The sequence below is a fragment of the Echeneis naucrates genome, chromosome 11 (assembly GCF_900963305.1).
Source record: "Echeneis naucrates chromosome 11, fEcheNa1.1, whole genome shotgun sequence".
NCBI classification, from domain to species: Eukaryota; Metazoa; Chordata; class Actinopteri; order Carangiformes; family Echeneidae; genus Echeneis; species Echeneis naucrates.
The window spans coordinates 3,063,527-3,088,115 of record NC_042521.1 but is presented as its reverse complement, the minus strand read 5'-3'; the positions used below and the strand labels follow the sequence as shown (position 1 = coordinate 3,088,115).

Genomic DNA, 24,589 nt, shown 5'->3' with positions numbered 1-24,589 from the left:
CCGGTTCTGCTCTGAACAGGATCAGGTCTGGATCTGGTCTGAACTGGACCAGGCCCGGTTCTGGTCTGAACAGGTCCAGGTCCAGGACTTCCTCCTGCTCTTCCTGGGTTTCCTTTTTCCCCGCAAGCGGCACCTTTGAAGTAAGCGTGGGGCGGGGCTCCAGCGCGGTGACGTAACGACGTCAGAGGGCGGCGGAGCGGAGCTGCGGACAGACCAGTCGGAGCTGATCGCCGAGCTGCCGGGAACTGGAGCACCGGAGGCCGCCGACAGGAGCCAGCAGCCGGTAAGTGCCCGGTGCTGGGCCCACTGCCGGGCCCGGTGCCGCCGCATGTTCGGCCCACAACAGCAGCTGTGTGTCAGGTTTGTCAGTGAGCAGACAGACAGCTGCTGGCCCACTGCTGCCTGAGCTGCCCCTCCCTGCTCCCTGCTGGGGCTGAGGACCTTTTCCTTCATTCTGGGCCCAGGCTGCCTTTTTGGTTTGGGTTTTTTTTTTATTTTATTTAGCTCAGGGTGGAAATGGTTTGGTGAATTTTCCCAGCAGGCACAGAATGATTGGCTTTAAAAGGTGAATGTTGTGGCTGTAAAACCGCTCAGGTGTTTGTGTCAGTGTGCACATATTCAAAATATTTTTCTGTTTTTAATAATGTGTGAAGTAAACTGTTGTGTAGTGTCCGGTGACTGACGCAGAGTGGTTTTTATCCTCACAGCTTTTTCAAGTCTCATTTTTATCGTTTGATTAGTTCTCTCTACATCAGAATTAACTCTAATTCTGAGTTACCTCGGAGATGTTTTCTGTCCAGACTTTTGTTGTTTCAGCCTTAAACATCTCAGAAATGACATTCTCGGTTTAATATCAGGGTTGGTCCCAACAGAACATTTGGTTCAGATGCTCAATACCAGTTCCTGTTTGTGTAGAAGATATACATTTTGTGGAACTGACAGGTTTGGCTTGTAAATGTAAATATTCATGGTAATGATATTGTTCTCGTAGTTCCATGAAACTGCTACGGTTTCATAATGACAGTGACAATGATACCTGATCTGTTTTCAGGAGTCCGTCCGTATGATGTTAATGCAGCGCTGGCTGTAAAACGCTGCAGTTCTGCAGGCCTGGTTCAAACTTTAAATTAGCCCTGAATGCCGTTTGTGTTGGTCTGCACCGTGTTCCTTTGGGATTCCCTTAATTTACAAAGCAAAGTCTTCATCACTGCATGTGGAGCTCAGAGGAAGAATCTCAGCAAAGATGTTCCAGGAGAACTACAGCTGTACGGACATCCTGGCATCTCTGTTAAAACTGCAACACAAAATATCCGTATTGATTTCAAACCTTAAATATTGTCTTTGGGAGTAACTTTATCAATGACTTTCTTCATAGAAATAAAGAAGGTGATTAGTTTTCTCTCAGACCAAATTGATGTCTTCAGCCTTTTCTTTTTGTTTGATCAACCAAAATCCAGACATAACCAAACAATAAACATCAACCTTTTATGGCATTGTAAAAAGCTTGCATCATAAAACATGAAAAAATGAAAGTGGCCTCAACCAAATAAGGTTTCACCAGCGTGGTGCGCTCAGTCTTTTTTTTTTTTTTTTTTTTTTACCATGACCTCATCCAGAGGAGGTTTGAGTTACAGACAATAGCCGGGAATTACACAATTAGTTGTCAGATACAATGTGTCTGTGTCCGTGCATTGTGCTTCCATTTCCTCTCTGAAACCAGAACCCTCTCCTCCAGTTTACTACAGTTTCACTTCGTCCTTGGAGGCCTCGGTGTGTGTTCACGTTTGGTGTAAAGGGGCTCAGAGCTTTGCTCTTTGCGACTGTAGTGCCTGCAGGCCTGACATTAAACATTCAACAACTCAGCAGTATGGCTCCTGAACGCTCCTCTAATTATAGACCCTCCCAGCCTGCTTCTCTCCACCTCCACCTTCCAGTGCATTGCTCTTGACTACTGGATGTACTCGTGTGTGTGTGTGTGTGTGTGTGGTCGGGAGGGGGAGGTGTTAATGAGCGTCAGTGGGAAAGAGAAAATGATAAAACGCTCCATTTGTGTATCCATCCAATGCATCCATCCCTTCAGACCGTAATATTTAAGGTTTTATAGATCTATTAGTCGTTGGGCTGAGATGGATGTTATTGTGCTTTATTGTCAAGAAGACACAGAGCAACATTTGAAGTCTTGTTTGGGACCACTGAATTCTCCCTTTTTGGTCTCCACCACCTGGCCCCTTAGCTGATTAACTGCATTAACACTGACCCTGCCACGTGCTGCCGGCACGCAGAAACACTGCCCGCTGTTTATTCAGAAATGAGCGAAACTGAACCAAAACAGTGACGTTGTTGTGTTAAATACTCCAACCAAACGATACCAGAGCTTCTGTGTGACAGCTGCAAAAGTCTGAACAGACCACATCTGCACCAAAACCCAGATGTCTCACTGACACCAGAATCGAACCAATTTAGGCGACGGCCAACTCGACAAGCAGACATATTTCCCTAAATGACTGTAAATCATTTCATTGATTGGTAAAACAAACTTTTGCTTCGGATAAGAGCTGGAGTCACTAAAAGTCAAGAGAGATGAAGTCCTTCCTTGTCTCCGTGGAAATTCACTGGAAGTGCTGCGTCATTTAAGTGGCGATATGGAAATATGCCAGCTGTAGTCCATTTCCACCGTACTGAGTGTGTAAACATCCTCTGTTGATAGCACACCTTGACACACACACATCTTTTCAGTAACATTTGACTTTCTGTTTTGGAAGTAAAAACGTGAATTAGTTTATCAGATTTTTTTTTTTTTTTGAGGCGTGGCTCATCTTACACATACACACTTGTCTTGTCTTTCCATCTCTGTGAGGACATTTCCTGCCCCCTTAACCTCTGAAGTTCACAAAAATGGTTGTCTAATTAGAAGTCTCATTCTGTCTTAACTCTAAAACAGGCAGAGCTAAAAGGTCCTCACTTTGGTTGGAAAATATCCTCGGCTCTCACTACACAGCAGTTACAAGTACACACACACACACACACACACACACACAGGGTGCTGCTGAGCTGGATTCCTGGGAAGTGCAGGCTGACAAACACTTGCCTGGTTGTCAGGGTGGTTTTTCCACAGAATGATGACTCCATTTTCTTTGATATCACTCGCATTCACATGCAAAAAGGCGATCACCGATCACCTTGCTACCAAAATATCAGCATATTTCCAGGCTTTTTTTTTTTTTTTTTTGTGGGTTGTTTTGCTGCTCGGAAATGTTTTTTATCTGATTTAGATGTGTGAAATAATAACAGTAAACGAAAAGTAGTGTGACAGTAACTTCAGTTCTCCTCAGGCTCTTGGTTTCCTTCCCACTGGTTTACTGTAAGTGTTGAAAAAGCAGAGATGAAAGTAAGAGTGTCATTCCTCTAATGTTTGTGTGCTGGCGACTGCCCACTTCTACTTTCAAAGTTCTTGAAACCAACAAAGAATGAAAGTCTCATCCCCTCTGCCTTTTCTGGTGACAGATGTTTCGACAGATGTGGTCGATGGGACTTTTCTGTGATTGGTGACATACGTGGTGCCTCCTCCTCTGACCAGACTTATAGTTTTAACTGGAATGACTGGACTGCTTTTACATTATGGCTCTGTTTGGCTCGGACAAATGTTAATTAGAGAGCTTTGGAGCTGCTTGTAGCAGCACCGGTTCAATCAGACAGTTTATTTATCTTCAGCAAAGTGAAATATTCCTTTAAAGCCAGTTTTAAGGTGCCAATGATTATACAGCATTTAAGGAAATATATAATTGAAAGAGACATTTGCGATAATTATTGCGCACTAGTTTGATTATTGTTGCTTTCAGAGGAGCATTAGCACATGCTGTTTGTTGGTTCTGTTTTGAATGTTGGTTTCTGCTCTTCATTACGCTATGAACAGTTCCCTCACTTCTTTCAGTGAGTGTTTGTGTCAGTTGTAAACATACATGAGTGAAGTTTAGATCAGTGACAAATTCAGTTAAAGAATCCTTCAGCTCTTCAGCTGAAACCTGCTTCGCTTCATGATGAAATTCCCAACACTGATCACTCCCATCAGCCTCGGATGTACAAATTTAAGTTTCCATGTGTCAGGAAAGAGCCTCATTTGTTGATGAAGGCTAAAGATGTGGTTGGATCGCACACAAACAGACTTTGTTTGGGCTAGTTCAGGTAAACAGTTCTTCATCTCTTTATTAGTGTGTTTTATTCCCACTAACACACACCGTGCATGTGTCAGGACTGAATGTTTGGATGTGTGTGTTTCTAAGAGATGTTAAAACATGTAATTAAAAATATCTCTAATTGGTGTGGCAGCAGGATGGAAGCAGCTGTGTGGGTGGAGCTGAGGAGAAGATGCCCAGAATGCTGTGAGTCAGCTCCACATGATGTTGGCATTTTGCTCTTTCTGCTCTCAAGTGTCATTATAAGCCAGTTAATCAGCTGTGATATTTAATGTGACTCAGTCGATCCCTCTGCTCTCCAGAGCTTTCCTCGACCGCTGTGTTCTTGTGTCTCGTCCGCAAGAACCAAATGTTCCCGCAAAGATACAAAGATCCTCCAAAGTGAGGACGTTTTGCTCGATCACACTGTTTTTTTTGTTTTAGCCACCAATAACGTGGCTGTGCAGTCGGTGATGTTGATCTTCCAGGACCTATAAAACTGTAAACGCCTCGCTGTGAACCAACAGAGCAAAGGCCGCTTTATTGGCATTTAAAAGTGCGGCTGAAACAATAAATCCAACTGATAACATTTCACTAGCTTTCTTTACCTGCACTGGTCAGCGTGCTCACAGCTGGAGGCAGAGGATCCAGCTGTGACCTTTTTTTTTTTGTATTAAATACAAGGCAGGTCATCAGTACCAAAATAATCAGTCGTTACATTTTGTTGGTTGGTTGGGAGAGATTTCTGTGTAAAATCAGAGAGGCGTCTTTACATCTGACTCAGGTTTTACTTCATCTCTCTGCCTTTTAGCTGATTGTCTCTAATCAGCTTCAAACCAGAGACACACACACATACAAATACCATGTTATTACCTCCTGGCTGAGTAGGGAGCCACCTGTTCTGTCCAGAGACAGCCCCACCCCACCGGCCCTCTGCTCTCAGATTAGCTGGCTTTCAGTCAGTATCACAGTACTGGGGCTGATAGTCGGCCCCTCCTGTCAACACAGAGTCGTCAGTCAGTTTAGACTTTTAGCTGATGCTCTTATCCTCAGTGCTGAGATTCTCTCGGATAATCGCTTTAGTCTGATTTGACTCTTTTGGTCAACAACAAAAGCGAAATCTTCCTTTGTGAAAGCATAAATAAAGTTCTTGTTGTGTAAGTGATTTGAGTCGGGCATTAAGTTTGTATTTGGTCAGATAGAATATGGATACGTTAAACCTCTGCTCATAAATAATAATTATTAAACACACAATATTCGGGGAAACTCCACAGTTACACATCCGTGTTGTTATAATTTGGACATTGAGATCCGCTCAACAGTTTTCCTGGGAATCTGCAAGACAATAAAAAAGAGTGAAGCTTTCAGGAAGCACAGGCCTGAGGACACACAATAAAATGTGCTTGGCAGAAATACGGCAAGGGGATTAACATTTACACACAGTGGTTTGATTATGTGGCTCAGTTCAGCACGTCACTGAAAGTAGCTCAGAATAATCAAGAAGTTTCACTTCATTTGAGTGCTTCTGTTTTATGTAACTTGGCTGATCACAGCTTGGCAGACCAGCCTCGTTCTGCTCGTGTTGCCTGTAACTTTTCAGATTCAGATTTTACATCTGAAACTTGTGATTATGGAGAAATTGTCTTTGACCATCATAAACACATAAAAATTTTTCTGTTAGAAGTTATGTGACGTTACAGAAGTGGAATTTTGTGGCCATTTCCTGGACATAACGGGGTAACGGGGTGTTATTCAAATATAAATACCTGCGGGTTTCAACCGGCAGCCAAACTATTTATCCAAACTGAGAGCAGCTGGAAGTTTCAGGTCTTTCAGCAGAGTGTGTGTGTGTGTGTGTGTGTTTTAGTGTGTAGACCTTGTGCATTGTGTATCATCTTCTTGCGTAACAGCAATCAGCTCTTAAAGCCAAACACCTTTAGCACAGGTGATCACTCAGACACCTAGTGTGTGTGAGAGTGTGTGACTGTGTGTGTGTGTGTGTGTGTGTGTGTGTGTGTGTGTGTGTGAGAGTGTGTGACTGTGTGTGTGTGTGTGGGTGTGTAGTTTTTCATTCCAGCTGTTCATTACAGACTCTCTAATGTGGAGTACTCTGCCAGTGAAGCTCACGCTGGCTGAATTAGGTCTTATAAAATCTTAATCATTTAAAATATTTCCTGATCTTTGTCGTTCTGTCATCTGTGTTTAAATGTTGTCTTTAAATGTGTATGTATGTGTATATAAATATGATACTGAGTATTTTAAAACATTTAGTTTTGGTTTTTCTGTCCAAAAGACAGCAAAACACAAGAAATGTAACTTCTGATGACAACAAAAACATAAAGACAGAAGCTGAGATCAGAACAGATAAACTAAATACCCATTTTAACAGAAGCAGCGGGTCTGTGTGTGTGTCTGAGACGGTGGAGGGAGTGTGTGCAGCCAGTCGCAGCATGTAACTGCCTGCAGGGAGAGAGTCAAAGAGTGCTGAGGCAAAGATTCACCGTCTGAAACAGAACAGTCTGAGGACAGGTTGTCTTTTGGTCAGGCTCATCATTTAGCTTTCATCAGAATGTGACTCAAACCTTCCGCGTTTCCGTCCGGCTGACGTACGTGTCGTCTTCGGATGCCGATGTGGACGTCCAGACAAACAGAGAGAGACAATGAAGTTTTTCCCTTTTTCCAACATACCAAACTGTTGATTGCAGTTAAACACACCCACCTGCTACAGATTGCAAAAATAAAAACACAGCCGCCATCTCTGCCGTGAGAGATCCAGACCCGAGCTGGTGCCAGAGAGACTATCTGTGCTTTGTAGGAATGAGAGAGCAGGCGTTTCTGACCAGCTCAGTTTAAGGACGATGAGTCAACAATTTAATCTTCATCTGTGTGAACGCTTTGGCTGCCTGATTTTTATCTGTTTCATGTTTCATGTTCTGCCAGACCAAAGAAAAAAACTTGAGGTTTTTTGGATGAAGCAGGATTGGTTTGTCTGCATTTGTATGTTTGTTTTCTGTGTGTGTGTGTTCAGTTCATGCCGTTGTTCGGCAGATTGGTCTGAGCACTCTGAGAACTTCACAATCTGGGCTTGATTTGTTGTCAACACGCTGACACACTTTGTTCAACACTTGTCCTCCTACTCCACTGCTGCTCGATTCAACACAAACACACACACAAATACTCATTATTCTCCTTCAGATAAACACGAACCAATCAGATCTCCTGACTTTATCTAAACACTTCTAACAGATATAATTAAAATTGATTCCACCCATTCCAGTTTCCAGTTCAACCCTTGAGGTGAAGTTAGTCCTGCTGAAATCTGTAGATTGTATTTGTGTTATTATTCACTTGTGTTTGACAGATAGAATAATCACACTGATATTGCTCCTTTCACTTCATTAGAGGGGCCTTACTATCATCGAGCTGCTTCATGCCTAGTGATCTGTTTATGACTCATTTTGGGTCTTTTTGCATCATTTGGTGAAATTTTATGTCCTTTATCTGAGATATCTGTCTTTCTAATAAGAAATGCGTATCATTTCATACAGCAGCGTTTCAACACCAGCACGAAATGGCTCATTGATAAAGAAGTCTGTTTGATATTAAATACATGTGTGCGTTTCCTGCTGCGGCACGTCATCAGTGAAACAGCCAAAGAAATAAAGTCTGAGGAACAAAAACAAAATCTGTTTTCCCACACAATGTGTTCAAGTGCCCATGCAGCAGGGTGTTGTTTTGTGTAGATCCACGCTGCTCGACGACTATAACAATAGCAGAAGGAAAGTGAGTCTTGGGAAATGTGGGAAAGTTTTATCTGTGCAGGTTTCCGCTTTGGAGAAAGGAAATCTTTTCATTCTGGAAAATCACACAGCTGTATTTCCCAAAAATAAAACAAAAGAAGTGTGTGTCGTCATCGGAGACATCCGTTACCGAGAAACCTGGTTTCTCCATCAGGCTGTTAAGCAACATCATTACAACACAACATTGTCACAGAACTGATGGACGTTAGATAAAGTTTGGTTTGATACGGCTCAGTGGTCGGACTTTATTGGGTCCTGAAGAAGAGAATGAAACTACACGCACACAAAGATAGTGTATATGGGACAACTGTGTCTACAAATGTGTGTGTGGAGCAGAGAGGGCTGTTACACACTCAGCTGCTGGAAACACATTTAGAAACTGAAAGCTTTTTATAAACTGACGTGTCGATGAAGACCCTGTTCAGCCCGGAGGAGACGGCGAGTGATGTGCTGCCATGGTTACTGTTGTTGTATGTGTATTTGTATCAGGTCATTGTTTTGTTTTAGACAATACTCTGATTTGTGTGTCAATGTAACAGAGTCAGTGTAGTTGATGGTGTGTATGTAGAGTCAAGTACAAAGTTATGAGTTAGAGATAGAGTCCTGCCAAGATGGTGACATAACGTATCGGTGATGTCACAGATCCTGCGTCTACAATCTTTATTGGTCCACAGCGTGGAAACAGCAAAGTGGATAGTACAAAGAAAAAGAAAATACTGAAACAAATTAAGATGATAAAACTAAATCTAAAAAAAAAAAAAGACAACATAAATTGTTATATAAGTTTAATAATATTTAATATAGTTTAATAATTACACATTATCTTCGTTGACTCTGGAGTGAACTACTGTTCGGCTCGCCTTCTTGTTCCTGCAGAGCTTTTACAACCAAAATCCAAATAAAATAAACGTCTGTAATCACTTTAGCAGGTTCTGGGCTGTGTTTTGTGTTTGAGCTGGAAATTAGAACGGACTCGGACTTTTCAGCTTAGCCGGCAGGAAACACTCAGCAGATTCAGTCTGCCAGTCGGCTTCCTGCTCGCTGACCGGTCAGCTAATCCGTCGGTGACGTGAATCCCCACTCACACAGACGCACACAGACACACAGCTTCCAATCGCCTCAATGACCTGATGTTCCCTGGGTCAGCATTTCCCCCAATGTGTGTGTGTGTGTGTGTGTGCGTGTGTGTGAGTGAGTGTCCATATTCAGATTTGCTGGTCAGAGAAAGAAAACCTCTTTCTGACTTATCAGGAACTCAGAACCACAACCGCTTTCCAACGGAACACATTTTTACAGTTTCTGTTGTGAGTTTTGATGTCTTCTTTAAACCAGGAAGAGACTCACAACACAAATACACAAAACACTGAAGACATAAGCTAAACCTGAGAAACCATTAGAGCTTTTAGTGTCTCTGACATAACTCACACAGCCTGTTATTGTAGTGAGGACACAACTTGTAATTATTGTTATTGTGTGTCTGTGTGTATTGAGGGTGGGCGATAGAGCAATTTGGAAGTGTGTGTTTTATGTGTATAGTTGTGTATTTACTCACCAGTTTATCAGCTGTGTGTTTGTGTGTGTGTGTGTGTGTGAGAGAGCATATATAATTATCACTTTTCACTTCACTTGTGTGTTCATTCAGAGTTGTGTGTTTGTGTGTGTTGAAGAATGTCTTTAAATTGTGTGTATATGTGACAAAATGATTGTGTGTGTTTGCTGACAGGTTTGAACATGCCTTTTTTTTTTCCCCCCTGTGTGTGTTTGTGTATCTGTGTGCGGTGACGCGCGCACACAGTGAGCGTCGTCATGGTAACGGCGCCAGCAGCGCAGTGTGAAGTGGAGGAAGAGCTCTCAGTGTGATGCAGAGAGACAGAGACTGCTTTCACCCGATCCTTGATGATGTCACACTTACAAGTGGTGATTTTATGCATTTCCTGGTGCAATTTTTGTGCGATTGACCCCCCAGTTGTGGTCCCTCCACACAAATGTAAAGTGTGTGACATTTCCTGCATGAACGGGTGTGTCTGTGATTAAACATGATGGGCACAGACAGGTAATCAGCTCAGGGACAGCACAGTTAGCGATCAGATCGGGGGGGGGTGTCATACTGAGCATGCTCTTTGTGTTAACTTCCTGCTCTCTTCTTCCTGACAGAGACGAGCGTTCAGAGAGGCCGGAGCTCAGCACGAAGCAGAGAGAGTCTCTGAATACAGCTGGAGAGAATTACATCCAAACTGACGGATTATTTCAACATTCAGACTCAACTCCGCGCTCTGGATTTCCTGTTATTGTTTGCTTTTTTTTTTTTTTTTTTACAGCCAGCTCTGTTTTTCAGTGAGAGACGTTCATCTCTGTGTTTGACAGGGAGAATCTTGAATCTCTGACCTCACCGTCAGCCTGGGAAATGACAGATTAGGGACTCTTTCTTCTCTGTGAACCGTTTGGTGAACAGGTTCCCTTCAGACTCTGAGGGGAACATTTTTTTTTCTTGCGGAGTTTCTTTCCTTTTTTTTTTTGTGTTTTGCTTCTCTGTTATCTCACGCTGTCTTTTCCTGATAACACTTTGTTTCTCATAAAAGGAAGAGAAGGGCATGACGGACTGAAGTTACTCTGCCAGGAGCCTGAGAATCGTTTAAATTCCAGTTTGGCTTTGACAGGAAGACAAACCTCCTTTGTTTGTGTTGGAGTGTTTGTAGCTCACTGTCCCTCTGTGATACATTAGTGTGTGTCAGGGGACAGTAACCAGCCCTGTGTGCGTCTCTTCGGGGAAAATGGGATCAGAGAAGGACTCAGAGTCGCCTCACTCCTCAGTGAGTGGCGTCCCCAACCCTAAGTGCCGTGCGGCGGGCAAACGCCAGAGCCGCATCTCCTTTCACAGCCTTTTCCAGAGTAAACGGGGCTCCAGAGGAACCAGGGGCCCCAAAGGAGCCCCAGCCCCCCCTTTGTCCCACCATCACCAACATCACCACACACAGCAGCAGCTCCTAACCTCTGCCTTGAGCTCACCGCCCGCCACGACCTCCGCCACTACGCCCACGACTACCACGACCACAGCCGTTACGACCCCCCAGGACGCCGCCTTCGGCACCCCGTCGAAGCCACTCTCCTCCAGCCAGCCGTCCCTGGGCGGAGCCCCTTCCTCCGGGGAGGGCAACCTCCTGGAGTGCCCCCTGTGCCTGGTGTGCCAGCCCGCCGACCAGCTCCCCGAGCTGCTGGGGTGCAGCCACCGCTCCTGCCTCTGCTGCCTGCGTCAGTACCTCCGCATCGAGATCACCGAGAGCCGAGTCCAGCTCAGCTGCCCCGAGTGTGCCGAGAGACTGGCCCCCCGGCAGGTGGCGGACATCTTGGATGATGCGGCCCTGCTGGAGAAGTATGAGGAGTTCCTGCTGCGGAGGTGCCTGGCCTCCGACCCGGACTGCCGATGGTGCCCAGCGCCGGACTGCGGGTAAGAGCGACTTTATCCAACAGGCTGCCGGTTCCTGCGCCGCTTTTTGTGTTTCCATCTCTGCATGTGACAAGTTTTAATATTCTTTTGATTATTTGTCTTAAGTCACTAGAATTCAGTCCAAATACCATCAGCTGAATGACATTTGAGCTACTCTTAAATAGAAAAGTAGAAAATCCAAAAACTCTCTAAACCAGAACCGGAGAATATTTGCTTGGTTGATGGTGTCGGCAGTTATTGATGAATCTACTTCTGACGTGCATTAATTCGGTGAACTGTGAGTCTGTAAACACGTTCAGCAGCTGATAGGAAGTATGTTTGGGTTTTGGATGGTTAAAACTAGGTTGTGTCATAAAGTTCAGATTTAGCTTTGAAGTCGCTGGTTTTGCGCTAAAGGTGCCAGTTTCAGCTGCGTTTGTTTCCATCTTCCTGTTTCTCGGGTAAAGTTGTCTGACTGGAGATAAAGCTGATTTTCGTTTTCACAGTTTGTCCTGGATCTGAAATGTGCCAAAAAAACAAACAAAATAAATTCCCCCTGAAACTAAACCAAAAATGGAGCAAAGCTTATCTGCTCAGGAACTGTTGTTTAAGAAGCTGCGTGCAGAAACAAAATAAGGCTGGTTAAGAGTAAAATGGGAGCAGTGACTCGTTCAACATCTAGTCAAGACTGAACAAGTTGTTGGACGTGATGTCACGTTGCTTTATGAAATCCTTACAGACTTTAGACCACATTCGCACCAACCTTTCCTACATTCCTAATTCAATGAGCTCTGCTTGTGTCATTGTTAACTTGCTAAAAGCTGTAAAGTCGCCTCTACTTGTCTTTTCTCTGATTCTCTCTTCTAACTTTCTCCTTCTTTTTCTCTCCGTGACAAACTGGATCCTCCGCTCAGAGGCCGTTTTCTGCTGTAACTCACTAAACTTTGGGTGAATTTTGGCTCAGACTGTAAATCACTGTGAGCTCGTCAGAGGAAAGCGGGCCGAGGAAGTCGAAGTTGAAAGTGGCAGAGAGACTGTAGCTGAGTTCGAAGGCTGTGAGCTCTCACTGTGGTCGGAGAAGGCGAGAGTTGGTTTGGTTTGGAGGTAGAGAAGCTCTCGTCTAGTTTTTGGAACAAATGAGAGGCGTTTGTTTCATCACCAAGTGTGATTCATTGTGTTTGTGTTTCAGTGTGTGTGTGGGAAGAAGAAATGCAGATATTCAGTGATCTTTTCTGCTGCGGTTTTGTACAGTAATTCTGAAGCTGTCGCAGGGAAAGGCCACCGTCTCAGCGTGGTAATAAATCTGTCGATATGTGCCTGCACATGCTTCTCTTCAGTCTAAAGGGTTGTCGACAGTTTGAGGAAATGGATGAAATTAATTGGAAATATTTTAATCACCTCTCATGGGGAACTTTGGAGAGACCAAATATGCAAATGTGAAATATAACAAATCATTTACACATGTCAACCCGATTTTAAATAGAAGTGCAACAATGTTAATACAGAAGAATTATTGGAATTATTGGAATTTAAAACATTTGGGAAAATTGTGTGCAAAACTGAAAGGATCATCTTTAACATCTTTAATTATGAGAGATATTATTTCCATTTAATAATATCGACCATTTAGGAGTCCAAAAAGTTACATCAATTCTGCTTCCTACAAATGAAATAATAGTTTTTCTTTAGTTTTTCCTCACCATCAGTGTTTTCAGTTCCACGTCCTCATTTGGTCTGTCCAGACGTGTGCGGTTGATGTTAGCTGCTGAGACATTCGCTTTGTGGAAGTGAATATTTTTGGCCTCATGACGGCCTTAAAGGGAGTTAACACATCAGGGTTCCTCTCATATTATAACTTTGTGGTAGTTTGAGATAAAACATAAAAGTTTATATTCAGGTTTATGCTCCCCAGATGTTGAACCGTGATGTTTACATGAATGTCATTTACAATGTTCAAGCTCCAACAATGAATAAACTACAACATTTTGGCTTCTGCTTTTCTGACAAATGCAGTTTTACTGTCAGTGTTTGCCTCATCACTTTGGTGCGTTCACTGTTTGTATTTCATGTCAATAAAACATCAACATCTGAAACCTCCAATGATCATTTTCAACACATTCTACACATCTGGCGAAAATGCAAGATTATGACTTAAAGAGTTAAGAGTGATAAAAGGTAAGAGTTGACCATAATGTTTTCTCTGGAGGTTTAGCACAGCAGCTGGATGAACTGAAGTTTAATCAGTCGGACTGAGCATCTGTTTCTCCATCTGCATTTCTTTGCATGTTTGACCTGAACATTTCGAAGAGAAGAGTTTCTTATTGTAAATAATGTTTAGCTGGCTATCACGTGTCATTAGGGTGTGATTGTTTTGAAGATCATCAGTTTTGGACAATCACAAAAGTGAAAAGAGAAGTCAATGCAATTTCCTTAGTTAAAAAAAAAGAGATAAAAATAAGATTAGAACTGTGTCTGTCTCAGCCGTATAGGGAGGAGAGGTCACGGGTGAGGCAAGTCTCCATCTGAGGCCAGCAGCAAGTCAGAACTCATTAAAATAAGATATTAGATAATAATGATCAGTATTATTACTCACCACACACACACACACACACACACGCAGTCACAGAAACAGGAAATAAGTGTGACTTTCTCCACCATCACTGAGTGTTCATAGCAGAGAGCGGGCACATTACGTCTCTGTTTGTTTTAATCTGGTCCTATTTTTTTATCTTATCTTTTCTTTTTTTTTTTTAAATGTGCAGTCAACCACGTAGGCAACAAGTGACACAATCCTCATAATCAGCGTGAATTCAAAACGTAATGGTTGTCGAGTTGAACCTGAAACGACTGATAACATCAAGATTCTGTTAAATGAGCTGTGAGCAATAATACAGAGATAAGCTTGGGCAGCTTTAGACTCTTCGCTCTTTGTTTCATTTACTTTACTGAAGGATCATAAACAATTGGCCATCAGACTGTTTACAGCCAAAACAGTGATATTTTTTTTTTTACTCCAAGTGCCGTCTAGAATCTGACAGATCGACGCCCTCGCCGTCACAACAGAGCTGTTGACCTTTGACCTCCGTCCTGGTCAGTGGGGTCCGTGTCTGAGCGACTGTCAGAGCTGAGCATCCACTGGGAACAAAGACTGGCCCTTCGCCGTCTCCTCTGGCTGTCAGTTGCTATGGCAACTATCTATGCAGCATAGAGGGGAGCGTTGCCGGGGTAACAGGAGTGGCGACTTCATTAAACAGATCAATACTGGACTTTGGTAGAAGAGTGCGTGTGTGTGTGTGTTAGCGTTCCCAATATTGTGCTGTTGACACAAAACCCTTTTTTGTTTTTTTTTACGTGAGTCACACTGACGACACGCTCAGTTCATCCTGTTGGTGAACACAATCGGCGTCTGTGTGTGTCTGTGTCGTAACGTTGTGTTTGCAGCCACAACAGCAGGTGGCTCTTGGTGGAGCATACAGGACTGTAAACATTTCCTTAGAAAACACCTCAACCTCTCATCCTCCTATCTCTGTCTGGCTGCATTTTAAATTTTTCCGTTTCGGCTCTGGATCTCAAGTGTCCTTCTCACCTCTGCCGCCGCGTCTCCCTTTGTTTCTCAGTCTGGCCGCGTTCAGGTCAAATTGTGCTCCTGTGCGGTGTTTACAATCCAGCAGTTGTGAAACACAGTTAGAGGAAAGACAGCTGCGGTGGCAACCTGTGCTCTGCACCACAACAAATCACAAATTAGCCAGAAGAAGATCGCAATCGCTCTGTTTTTCTGCGTTGTTTGCGTCAGCCATGTTTGTGGTAACGTCACACAGACTGTTGTGTAAATTTCAAACATTTGTGACACCAAGAAGACAAATGCAATTGTGGTTGTGAGCAATGCTGCAATAGTGATCAAATGAGTTGATACCTGGACACCTCAAACACAAATCCCTGGCGTGGTTAGTGCGCTCTGAGCTGACCTTCGGACCTTTTACATCCTGTCACTGCACACAGCAGTGAGGTATCAAATAGAAACCATTAGCAGTTGCAATCAAGATGATGCAAAAGTGGCTTTTAGCACAGAAGTCAGGGTGAGATTGGAAGCAGGGAAATGGTTAACAGGCTTGCAGTCTTGTGAAACGCTTGTGCATTACTCATTTGACAGTCTGCTGTTCTGTTTCTGTTTAGGAAGCTCACAGCAGAGCGCTGACGTCGCAGAAAAAAGCAGCACAACTGACAGCTCTGTGTTTTTGTGTCATTCACTTGAATTCAGTCCATTTAGTGACTTTTGGACCTTTCAGTTCTGTTCAACACATTCTGGATATTTAAAGGCAAAGAAAGAAACTTGTCTACATTTAGTTTTAAAACAGATGCGATGCCGCCTCGTGTCTGTTCTCACAGACTCGCTGGATTTATTCTGCGCTGCCAACAGGCCTGTCACACCGTTAGGAGACGTGGTAATGAGCGACATGTTGGGGCCGCTGCGTTGGAGGCGTGCCAAAACAATTACAAGTTTTCCATGTTATCACATCCCCCCAACGCTCGTCTTCCTTTTAATGAAGAATCTCAGAAACTCGACTAATGTGCTGAAAACTGGCAGCAGCTCTGTTGTTTCGGGGTAGAATAAAGCCACGTCTGTTTTTATTGTCTCTCCTCTGGCATGTTTTCTCCCACTTCGCTTGGTGACAATATTTCATGACAGGCCTCCTTTGTGATTTCTGCTGTGATTGACAGCCTTTTAAATCCCAGCTTTGCTCCCTTCTTCTTTCATCTCTAACATTTTCCACTTTCCCCAGTATTAGCTTTTAAGATGTGCCAGCTTGACTTGATGGTACAAAAATTGGAAGATTACTTTTTTAAAGGTTGGATTTTTCATGAAGAAAACACGTTAATTTTCAGACTGGGCACGTTTCCAGTCTCTCATAGAGACAACTTACAGAGACTTTACAGGAAGCAGCACATGCACATTTGACCTATTCAACCGTCACTAACCACAGCCAGTTATTTATATGTTCCTTCTGTAAAAGGTGCTTCTCCTCTGAAGTAATACAGAGCTGCTGGAGGTCTGTTTCACAAATATAAAAATCACCAAGGAGACATTTAAATGTGGATGAGCCTCTTTAGACTGAATTAGTTACAATAATCCCCTGAAGAAGGAAATAAAACACTGTAAATGTGACATTTGTTTATTTGTAACGAGGGGTTTCTGAAAATTTGAGCTTTTTCTGATGATGCTTCATTGTGCTCTTCTCCGTCTTCTCTCTCTTGTGAAATCTGCATTGATTGACCTCATCCTGTCCTCTCACCTTCTCTCTCAGTGTTTAATAAGTGATTGTTCCATTGATCAATCTTCTCTCCCTCCTGTCTGTCGATAGAGAGCTCTCAGGCTGCATAATATGCCGGTTCGATGGTCTCCATCTGGAATCTCTGCTCGGGTTTTGTAGGGTTTCCTAAGTTTGATTCTTGTTGGGCAATATATTACCAAACATGGTGGTCTGGAATTGAATATTTCACCCAGTCTGCTGAATGCGGTTTCAGGGAAGTGCTGCAACAAGGAGCTGCAGGGGATAAACTGTGTGTGGGAAAAGTGTCAGATTAAGTAAACTGGGTTTATAGTTGAGTTGAGAGAAAACTTTGAAAACTGTATAGAGACGCTGCTTCCCCACAGAGTCTTCGGCCAAAAACTCACAAACACTTGACCTTTGGTTTGACTCAGTAAAACGGGTACTTTCTTTTGCGCTGTGCAGGTAGCGTGAAATCAACTTGATGGAGCTCACAGGCTGAGTGGCTGCCCACACTTTCAAATGTGGGAGTTATTAAGATGCAGAAATGAGGAACAGCCAGTTTCCAATCAAGAGCACAAACAGAATCCTTCGTCCTGAGCTCCTAAAAATCCACCACTGCTGTCTTTTTCCCCCCTCAGTTCCGTCACCGCTGACCTCTCTCCCCCTCCCTGTCACTTTCACTCAGGTTTGCCGTCATCGCCTCGGGCTGTGCCAGCTGTCCCAGGTTGGTTTGTCGCAGAGAGGGCTGCGGTGCTGAGTTCTGCTACCACTGCAAACAGGCCTGGCACCCCAACCAGACCTGCGACTCTGCCCGTCAGCAGAGGGCCCAGTCCCTGCACACCCACAGCAACCACTCCCCCAGCTACACCCAGGAGCAGGGGCCCGGTGAGTTCCACAAACACAAACACAGATGAGTGATCAGACATAAACAGGAAGATGAAATCTCCCCCAGCGTTTCCGACCTGAATGCATTTCACACCTCTGTGAGCGCAGAGCGCCTCAGTGTCACATGTCGATCCCTCAGTCTGTCAGAGTGCTGACTCAACTCGTCCCTCGTCTGCTCTGTCAGGTCGCCAGCCGTCCCACAGCTGGAGGAAACTATTTATACCACAGCATCTCTGCTTGATAGTTTTGTGACTGCAGCCCTGAGCATCCTGTCATGAAGCTTTTTTAAAATGTCACAGGAACACGGATGAGTCTAAACTCTAAAAACACGTCCAGCCTGTCGGGGTGTCTGGTCTCTGAGCCGATCCAAGCTGACGTTCAGTGAGGGCGGGGTCCATCCAGTCCGTCACACCGAGACAAACAACCGTCCACAGGCGGTTTACAGTCAGCAGTTAATCTAAACATGAATGTCAGCTCACTGTGAGGCCATACACTGACTGAAGTTCTACACAGTTTGGGTTTATTTCTCTTACTCAATGAAAAATTATCTGCAGCCACAGAAAATGGTACGAAAAGCTCATCTGTGCTGCTGCAAATGCAAATTTTTTTTTTTTTTTTTTTGTTACTCTGATTTTGTGCTATGTAAATAAATTTGATTAGATTTTTTTAAAGCTGTGTTTCAACTGTATTTTAGCAGCATTATAAATAATTTGATGAAAATTTGACTATGAAAATTCTTTCCGGATCTTTTTCGACATTTCAAAACAATAAAAAACCAGAAACAGATTTGGAAACTTTCGGAAACTGGGCAAAAACAAATGCATGCATTATAAAGTCGAGGTTATAAAAACATCTTGTGACTCAGAATTAAATACTTATGAACAAATCTGTACTTATAAAGTGCTTTTACAGTACAGTAGGAAAGAAAACTTAAGCCTCAGCTCAGGACAGATCTCCCACAACGCCACTGATTTGCAAAAAATTTTTAAAATGGTCCATCAAATATATTTCCCACTTCAGATACATGAATGAATTAACTCAAATTATTTTTGGGGTCACAATTATTTTAAATTAATAGAATCGTACAGTGGTGCCTATAAAATAATGTCATATTTTATCTTTAATTAAAATGCAGGTTTGTCTTTTTAATTAATTAACTAATTATTTTGAGCTTCCCTTGAAAGAATAGTTGACATTTTATAATATATGCTATTTTGTCAGCCAGGAGAACAAACAGAACAGCAGAAGTCTTGTTGTAGTGATGACAGTTACAAACTTAACACCTTAAAGATGTACATGTTCGTGCGTGCAAACATTCTCGAATTTGTCTGTTTTTAATCGCGTTTTGATTAAAATCTAAGGAGTAAGTCCTGAGCTGTCCTCAGTCATTCTTCTCGCTGTCTCTCCTTCATACACCACTTCCAGTCTGTCACTCTCGGCCAAGTATTCAGAAGAACTGACTCGTAAAACGATCCGCTCCGTTTCTGTTTGTCTGTCTGCTGCTTTGTTAACTGGATACAGATCCGCAGAGACAGAGAGGAGACGGCTCCGCATGCCGGGTGGAGGAAAGAGGAAAAACAGGCCGACTGCAGAGTTCATATAGTTCAATAATACTCCGACTCGCACACAAACAGAAACCACAGCCTTCTGAGGTTAAATGCCAGAATAGCCTGTAAAGAGCAGAGAGCCTTCCCAGCATTCACTATGTAAAGGCTTTTTTATTTTTTTGGCTGCTTCTCTTTCCTTTAAGTTGTGCTAAAGGACAAAGTGCTGCAATTTTTCAGTCCATTACTCTAATGAGGTTTGATCTTGTCGCAGGGAGGGGGTTATAAATGGAGCTATTGGAGTACAGTTTAGTTTTTCTGAAAATTTTACACATTTTCTGGCACAATGTAATTGTTCCAATGACGTCTTTTGATTTATTTTGTTTACTTTGAAGAACACTTAACACTTAACACACTTTTGCACAGAAACAAGTCACACAAATTAGAATTTTAACACGGTACAAAATATTGTCTGAGATGATCTGAGGCATATGGAGAAAAAAATCCACGACTTTGTTGTAGCGAGTAGAAGCTAAAACGTTGTCTGTCTCTGCCTGCAGCTGATGACATCAAGCCCTGTCCCCGCTGCGGCGCCTACATCATTAAGATGAACGACGGGAGCTGCAATCACATGACCTGTGCCGTCTGCGGCTGTGAGTTCTGCTGGCTCTGCATGAAGGAGATCTCCGACCTGCACTACCTCAGGTACGGAAATGTCAGCCCATCCCAGACCTACAGGACGTCAGGCAGGACCTCAGCTGGAGTTTTATTCAATCTGAATGCTGCCTCTTTGGCACAGACCAACCTTATAAATGTTTAATATTTACTTTCTCCCAAAGAGCCACATGATAAAAAAACAACAATAACCTAACTATGCAGATGACGCCCAATTTAAATGCTCTGTAACTACGGCCATGTTGCTTCATCTGCGGGGTCGCTGAACGGCTAAATGATGGGATGTGCCTGAACTTTATGAATCAACTGTAAAAGCAGACAACACTGTGAAAGTCGGACTTCAACATAAACCTCGTCCTTAAACACTTTGGATGTATATGAATGCAAAATGTGTGAATTTTAATTTTAAATCTCACAGTCCGTCCGGCTGCACATTCTGGGGGAAGAAGCCTTGGAGCAGGAAGAAGAAGATTTTGTGGCAGCTGGGAACTCTGATCGGCGCTCCGGTCGGCATCACCCTCATCGCAGGCATCGCTGTTCCTGCCATGGTCATCGGCATCCCTGTTTACGTTGGCCGCAAGGTAAGAGCAGCTGAAGAGGAAAGTGACAGAGCTTTACTGCAAATACAACTTCTGGTAAAAAGTAAATAATGATACTGTGAAGGGAACTGTAGAAAATTGTTTAGTGCTCATTATAAAATATCATTATTGAATATTTATGTCTTCCAAACCTTAATGTGGTCATCCTTTGATAAACATTAGATGTTCACACTGATAATAATTAACTTTGGCTATGAAACACTTATCTGTTTCCACACTGTCATACATCTCAAGCTTTTTTATCTAAACGGGCAGTTCACTCTGTCTTCATCCACACTACTTTAGAAACCAGAAGTGGGAAACCACAGAGTTGTGGAAACAGACTCATAGTTTAGTGAGCAGCCGCAGTTGTTCTTTTACAAACCTCCTGTGGTAACTAACTGGAACTAACAGAGTACTTTCCCTTCACACTGACCTAAAGACTCACCAGAGCACGAGTCAAACGTCAGCTAACCTTAGGGTCCCTGAAACATCAACACACTCCCTTTAAATCATTAAGTCATCCCAAAATCAAATTCATGCAGTTCAAATGCTTTTATTGGCGTTCCGTGGATTAAAACAGAGATGCTGGCATTTGGATTCAGTCATATATAATTGAGGCAAAGCTGCAATAGGAAACAATTAAAGTAAATTACTCACTATAAAAACGAACTTGAGACAAATAACATTTTCTTGGAAGGCGACCGTGATTGAAGAAAGTTTGAGAGAACAGAAGAGAAGTCTCTCTGCACGTGATGCTGTAGCACTCTCTGGTGGAGCGTAACGTCCCTGCATGTCTGCAGAGAGTCTGACACAGCGTGAAGTTCAGGAGGAGGTCACCTGGTCAGTTCACTGGATTCTCAGATCCAGCAGCTCACCCGCACAGTTCGGTTACATCACGGCATCAAAGCGTCAGCTGTGAATCTCTTCAGAAAGTGTTTCTGTGCTGATGAAGGTTGTGACTGAGCTGGTGTGGCCTTGGACACTCAAATCAGGGAGGGGGGGTCCTTTTGAGCCACCTCAGGGGAAAAATGTGGAGCGAGACAAAGTGATTGAATGTGATTTATAAGCAGGAGTTTAATCATCGACGTTGAAGATGGATCTTGTGTTTGTCGTGAATTGATTAAAATGTCAGTTTGAAGGGGTTGAACTACATTCATCTGCTGAAGCGGGTCTGAGTCTGAGATCTGCTGCTCTACGACGTGTAATGACACAGATTTGGTTCTTTAAAAAGAAGCTGTCTGGGAGAAACTGCTCCGCGTGTGAAATGGAGATCAGCGATGATTCAGAGTGACTTCCTGCAGAAAAAGCTTATCGCACCTCTCTGGCTTTCGATTTCTGAGTGATCAGTGTTTGTTTGTCTGCAGTTGTAGATTGTGTAGAGAAGCCCATTGACAAACTGAGGAGGACTTTGAAAGCTTTGAAAACAGCACGTGAATGAAGATAATGATGTTTTTAAAGGATGCTTTCCAAGTGAAGCATTGAATGAGTTTAAGGACTAAAACGTATACTCCTGTTACCTCCTCTATTCTATCTTTGATCTTGCTTCATCTTGCTGGTTATTTTTTTTTATTTATTTATATTTTGGGGCATTTTCTTGCCTTGATTTGGACCCAAACATTCTCCAAACACCTGAAGTTTTACTACAGTAAAAGCAACGAAAGAATAATAACAAGCTGCTTGAACCACCTAAACATAAAAAACAAAACCAAGACAAGACTGATCATCAGAATAGTGATAAAATAGTATTCATCGTGATTTATACTGTAATTAATCGAGCTGCCGCTCTCTACCACTGACACATGCACGATTTCTGTGTTGACAGTTGACTTTTTCTCCTCCTCTTCAGATCCACGCTCACTACGAGCTGAAGAAGGCGTCTCGCCACAGAAGGAACTTGGCTATCACAGGAGGCGTGGCCCTGTCAATCGTCACCGCCCCCGTCATCGCCGCCGTCAGCGTGGGTAAGAGCCTCGCTGTCCACCGTGAATCCATGACACTCGGTTCAAACACTGATTCAGATCCACCTTTAAATATACCGGTTTGGTTTTGATTTACAGTATCATCCGATAATTAACCCTGAAAACCAAATAAAATAAGATAATAAATAAGATAAGATTATAATGATGCTGACTTAGATTATCAAAAGTGACCCTTTAAAAAGGAAATAGAAGAATGTGAAATTGTGTAATCTCAAAATTAAATATCTAAATCAACTTGTTTGTTTATTTTTTTCCTTTTTACCTTTTTTTTATTATCGAGTTTTATATAAATTTGCATCTTATTATCCACAGAAAATATAAATTACTGTTCATATTCAAACTTGGCGCTTGGTTTCTGTCCCTCTTCAGGCATCGGCGTGCCCATCATGTTGGCCTATGTTTACGGCGTGGTGCCCATTTCTCTGTGTCGAGGGGGGGGCTGTGGTGTGAGCAGAGGAAAGGGCCGAGGCGTCCGAATTGACTTTGATGAGGACGACGGACCAATCACAGGTGAGGACGCCGCGCTGACAACAGTTCTTCCCTGCTGGAGGACCAGAATGGCGTCGGCTCAGTTTGATTTGTGGTTTCTATCATTCTGCAGTGGCTGATGCGTGGCGAGCACTCAAGTCTCCGAGTCTTGGTGAGAGCAGCCTGGACGGAGCAGTCAGTGGCCTGAGCACCACCTCCCCCAGCGAGGGGCTGTCTGTGGCCCCAGGGACTCTGGGCGACACCCCACACTTCAACACCTTGGCAGGAGGGGCCCTGGGGTCCCGCACCGGCAAATACAGCAGGTACTGAAGTGACCCGGCCTTCATTTAACAGCTGCTTTTTCCTCCTCGTCCTGATGCTCTGATAGAAGGGAAAAACTGATCAGGTGTTCATTTGGCTCCAGGCTGGAGGTTCAAACGGGGGAGTTAGCTAAAGAGACGGCCCAGAGAGAGACGGGCAGCCTGGGAGCAGGAAGTGACTGTGCCAGCACCCGCGGAATGGCCGGATCCATCATCTCCTCCTACACACTACCTGACAGGTGGGGGGGCTAACTCAGAAATTTCACTTTCCTTAATGCATCACTTGTATTTTGGCTTCTTTCTCTCCTCACGTCTTTTGTTTTGTTTTTTTACAAGACTGGTCTGTCGGTCTTTCAGTCCCGATGTTGTTGTAATGAGACTGAGATGGCAGGACTGAAACTAATCTTCTTTGCAGTTTGAACTCCCGATCTCATCTTGTTGTTTTCTTTTTGTCTGCACACACTCCTGTAACAGAGGCAGCTTTAAAAAAACTGGAAATAAACAAATCACAATCTCCCATCAGAGCTGTAGTGGCTCCTGCTTCTCTTTCTGTTTTTAACTGTATCTCCTCATCCAGCTCAGTCCTCAGATATTTTGTTTCCAGTTGTTTGGTAATGACAATAGAAGCATCACGTTGTAAATGTTGTGTCTCTGCAGGGAGTGCACCAACTTGGAGATTCAAGTGGACATTGAGACCAAACCCAGCCATCTCTGCCTGACCAGTGAAGAAGACCTGACCCCACCCCAAGGCTCCACTGCCATGGCAACAGCCTCAGGAGGGGAGGAGCCTCAGGACTGCAGCTCCAGAAGAGGCGGGGCTTTGTCGGGCTCGGCGTTGGGACTGTCCCCGGGCGTGTCGATCAGGGAGGGGGTCAGAGACGTGACCCTGGCTCAGCCGGAGAGCATCCGCAGCGATCTGGAGATGTCGGACACACAATCCGACGACATCGCAGAGCTGACGTCAGACGACTGTGACTCGCCTCATCCTAAAGGCTGTCACGTGGTGGCAGGACAGCAGCCCCAACCCCCCTCCTGCCGAGCCCTGAATCCCTCCACCGAAGGCCTTCACTGTCCCACAGACAGCAACGTCATCCTCTACGTCTGAGAGAACAGCTGCTCTCAGGATTGCACAAAAACGAACTAACACCCCAACATCTCCATTCAACTGCTCCCTGACTCCATAGCTTTTTTTCTGTTGTCATTTCTCATTTGCTGCTTTTGCGACTCCCAGACTCCATCTGAAACACAGACAGCGTTTATTTACTTTTGTCTGTCTGTCTTATCTATCTACCTGTCAATCTCCTCGCTGGGTAAATTGTCAGGGCTCTACCTCTTAGATTTATAAGATGACAATTTATGTTTACTCCTTGGTGCAAAATGCCTTGGCTACTTAAGCAAAAAAAAAAAAGAGAAGAAAAGAAACAAAACAAGAGGTACAAATTTATATTGCAAAACAGAAATGATGAAACAA

The 24,589-nt window shown here is 43.6% G+C and overlaps 1 protein-coding gene across 1 annotated transcript; it reads left to right on the top strand.

Moving 5' to 3' along the window:
- The first annotated feature begins 192 nt into the window (after nucleotides 1–192).
- rnf19b (ring finger protein 19B) lies at nucleotides 193–24,589 on the top strand. Its single transcript, XM_029514499.1, has 10 exons — nucleotides 193–283; nucleotides 10,127–11,417; nucleotides 17,352–17,551; nucleotides 19,656–19,800; nucleotides 20,189–20,351; nucleotides 22,198–22,312; nucleotides 22,700–22,840; nucleotides 22,932–23,121; nucleotides 23,223–23,357; nucleotides 23,776–24,589. The coding sequence occupies exons 2-10, from the start codon at nucleotides 10,744–10,746 to the stop codon at nucleotides 24,221–24,223; spliced, it is 2,211 nt and encodes a 736-aa protein (XP_029370359.1). The 5' UTR covers nucleotides 193–283; nucleotides 10,127–10,743; the 3' UTR covers nucleotides 24,224–24,589.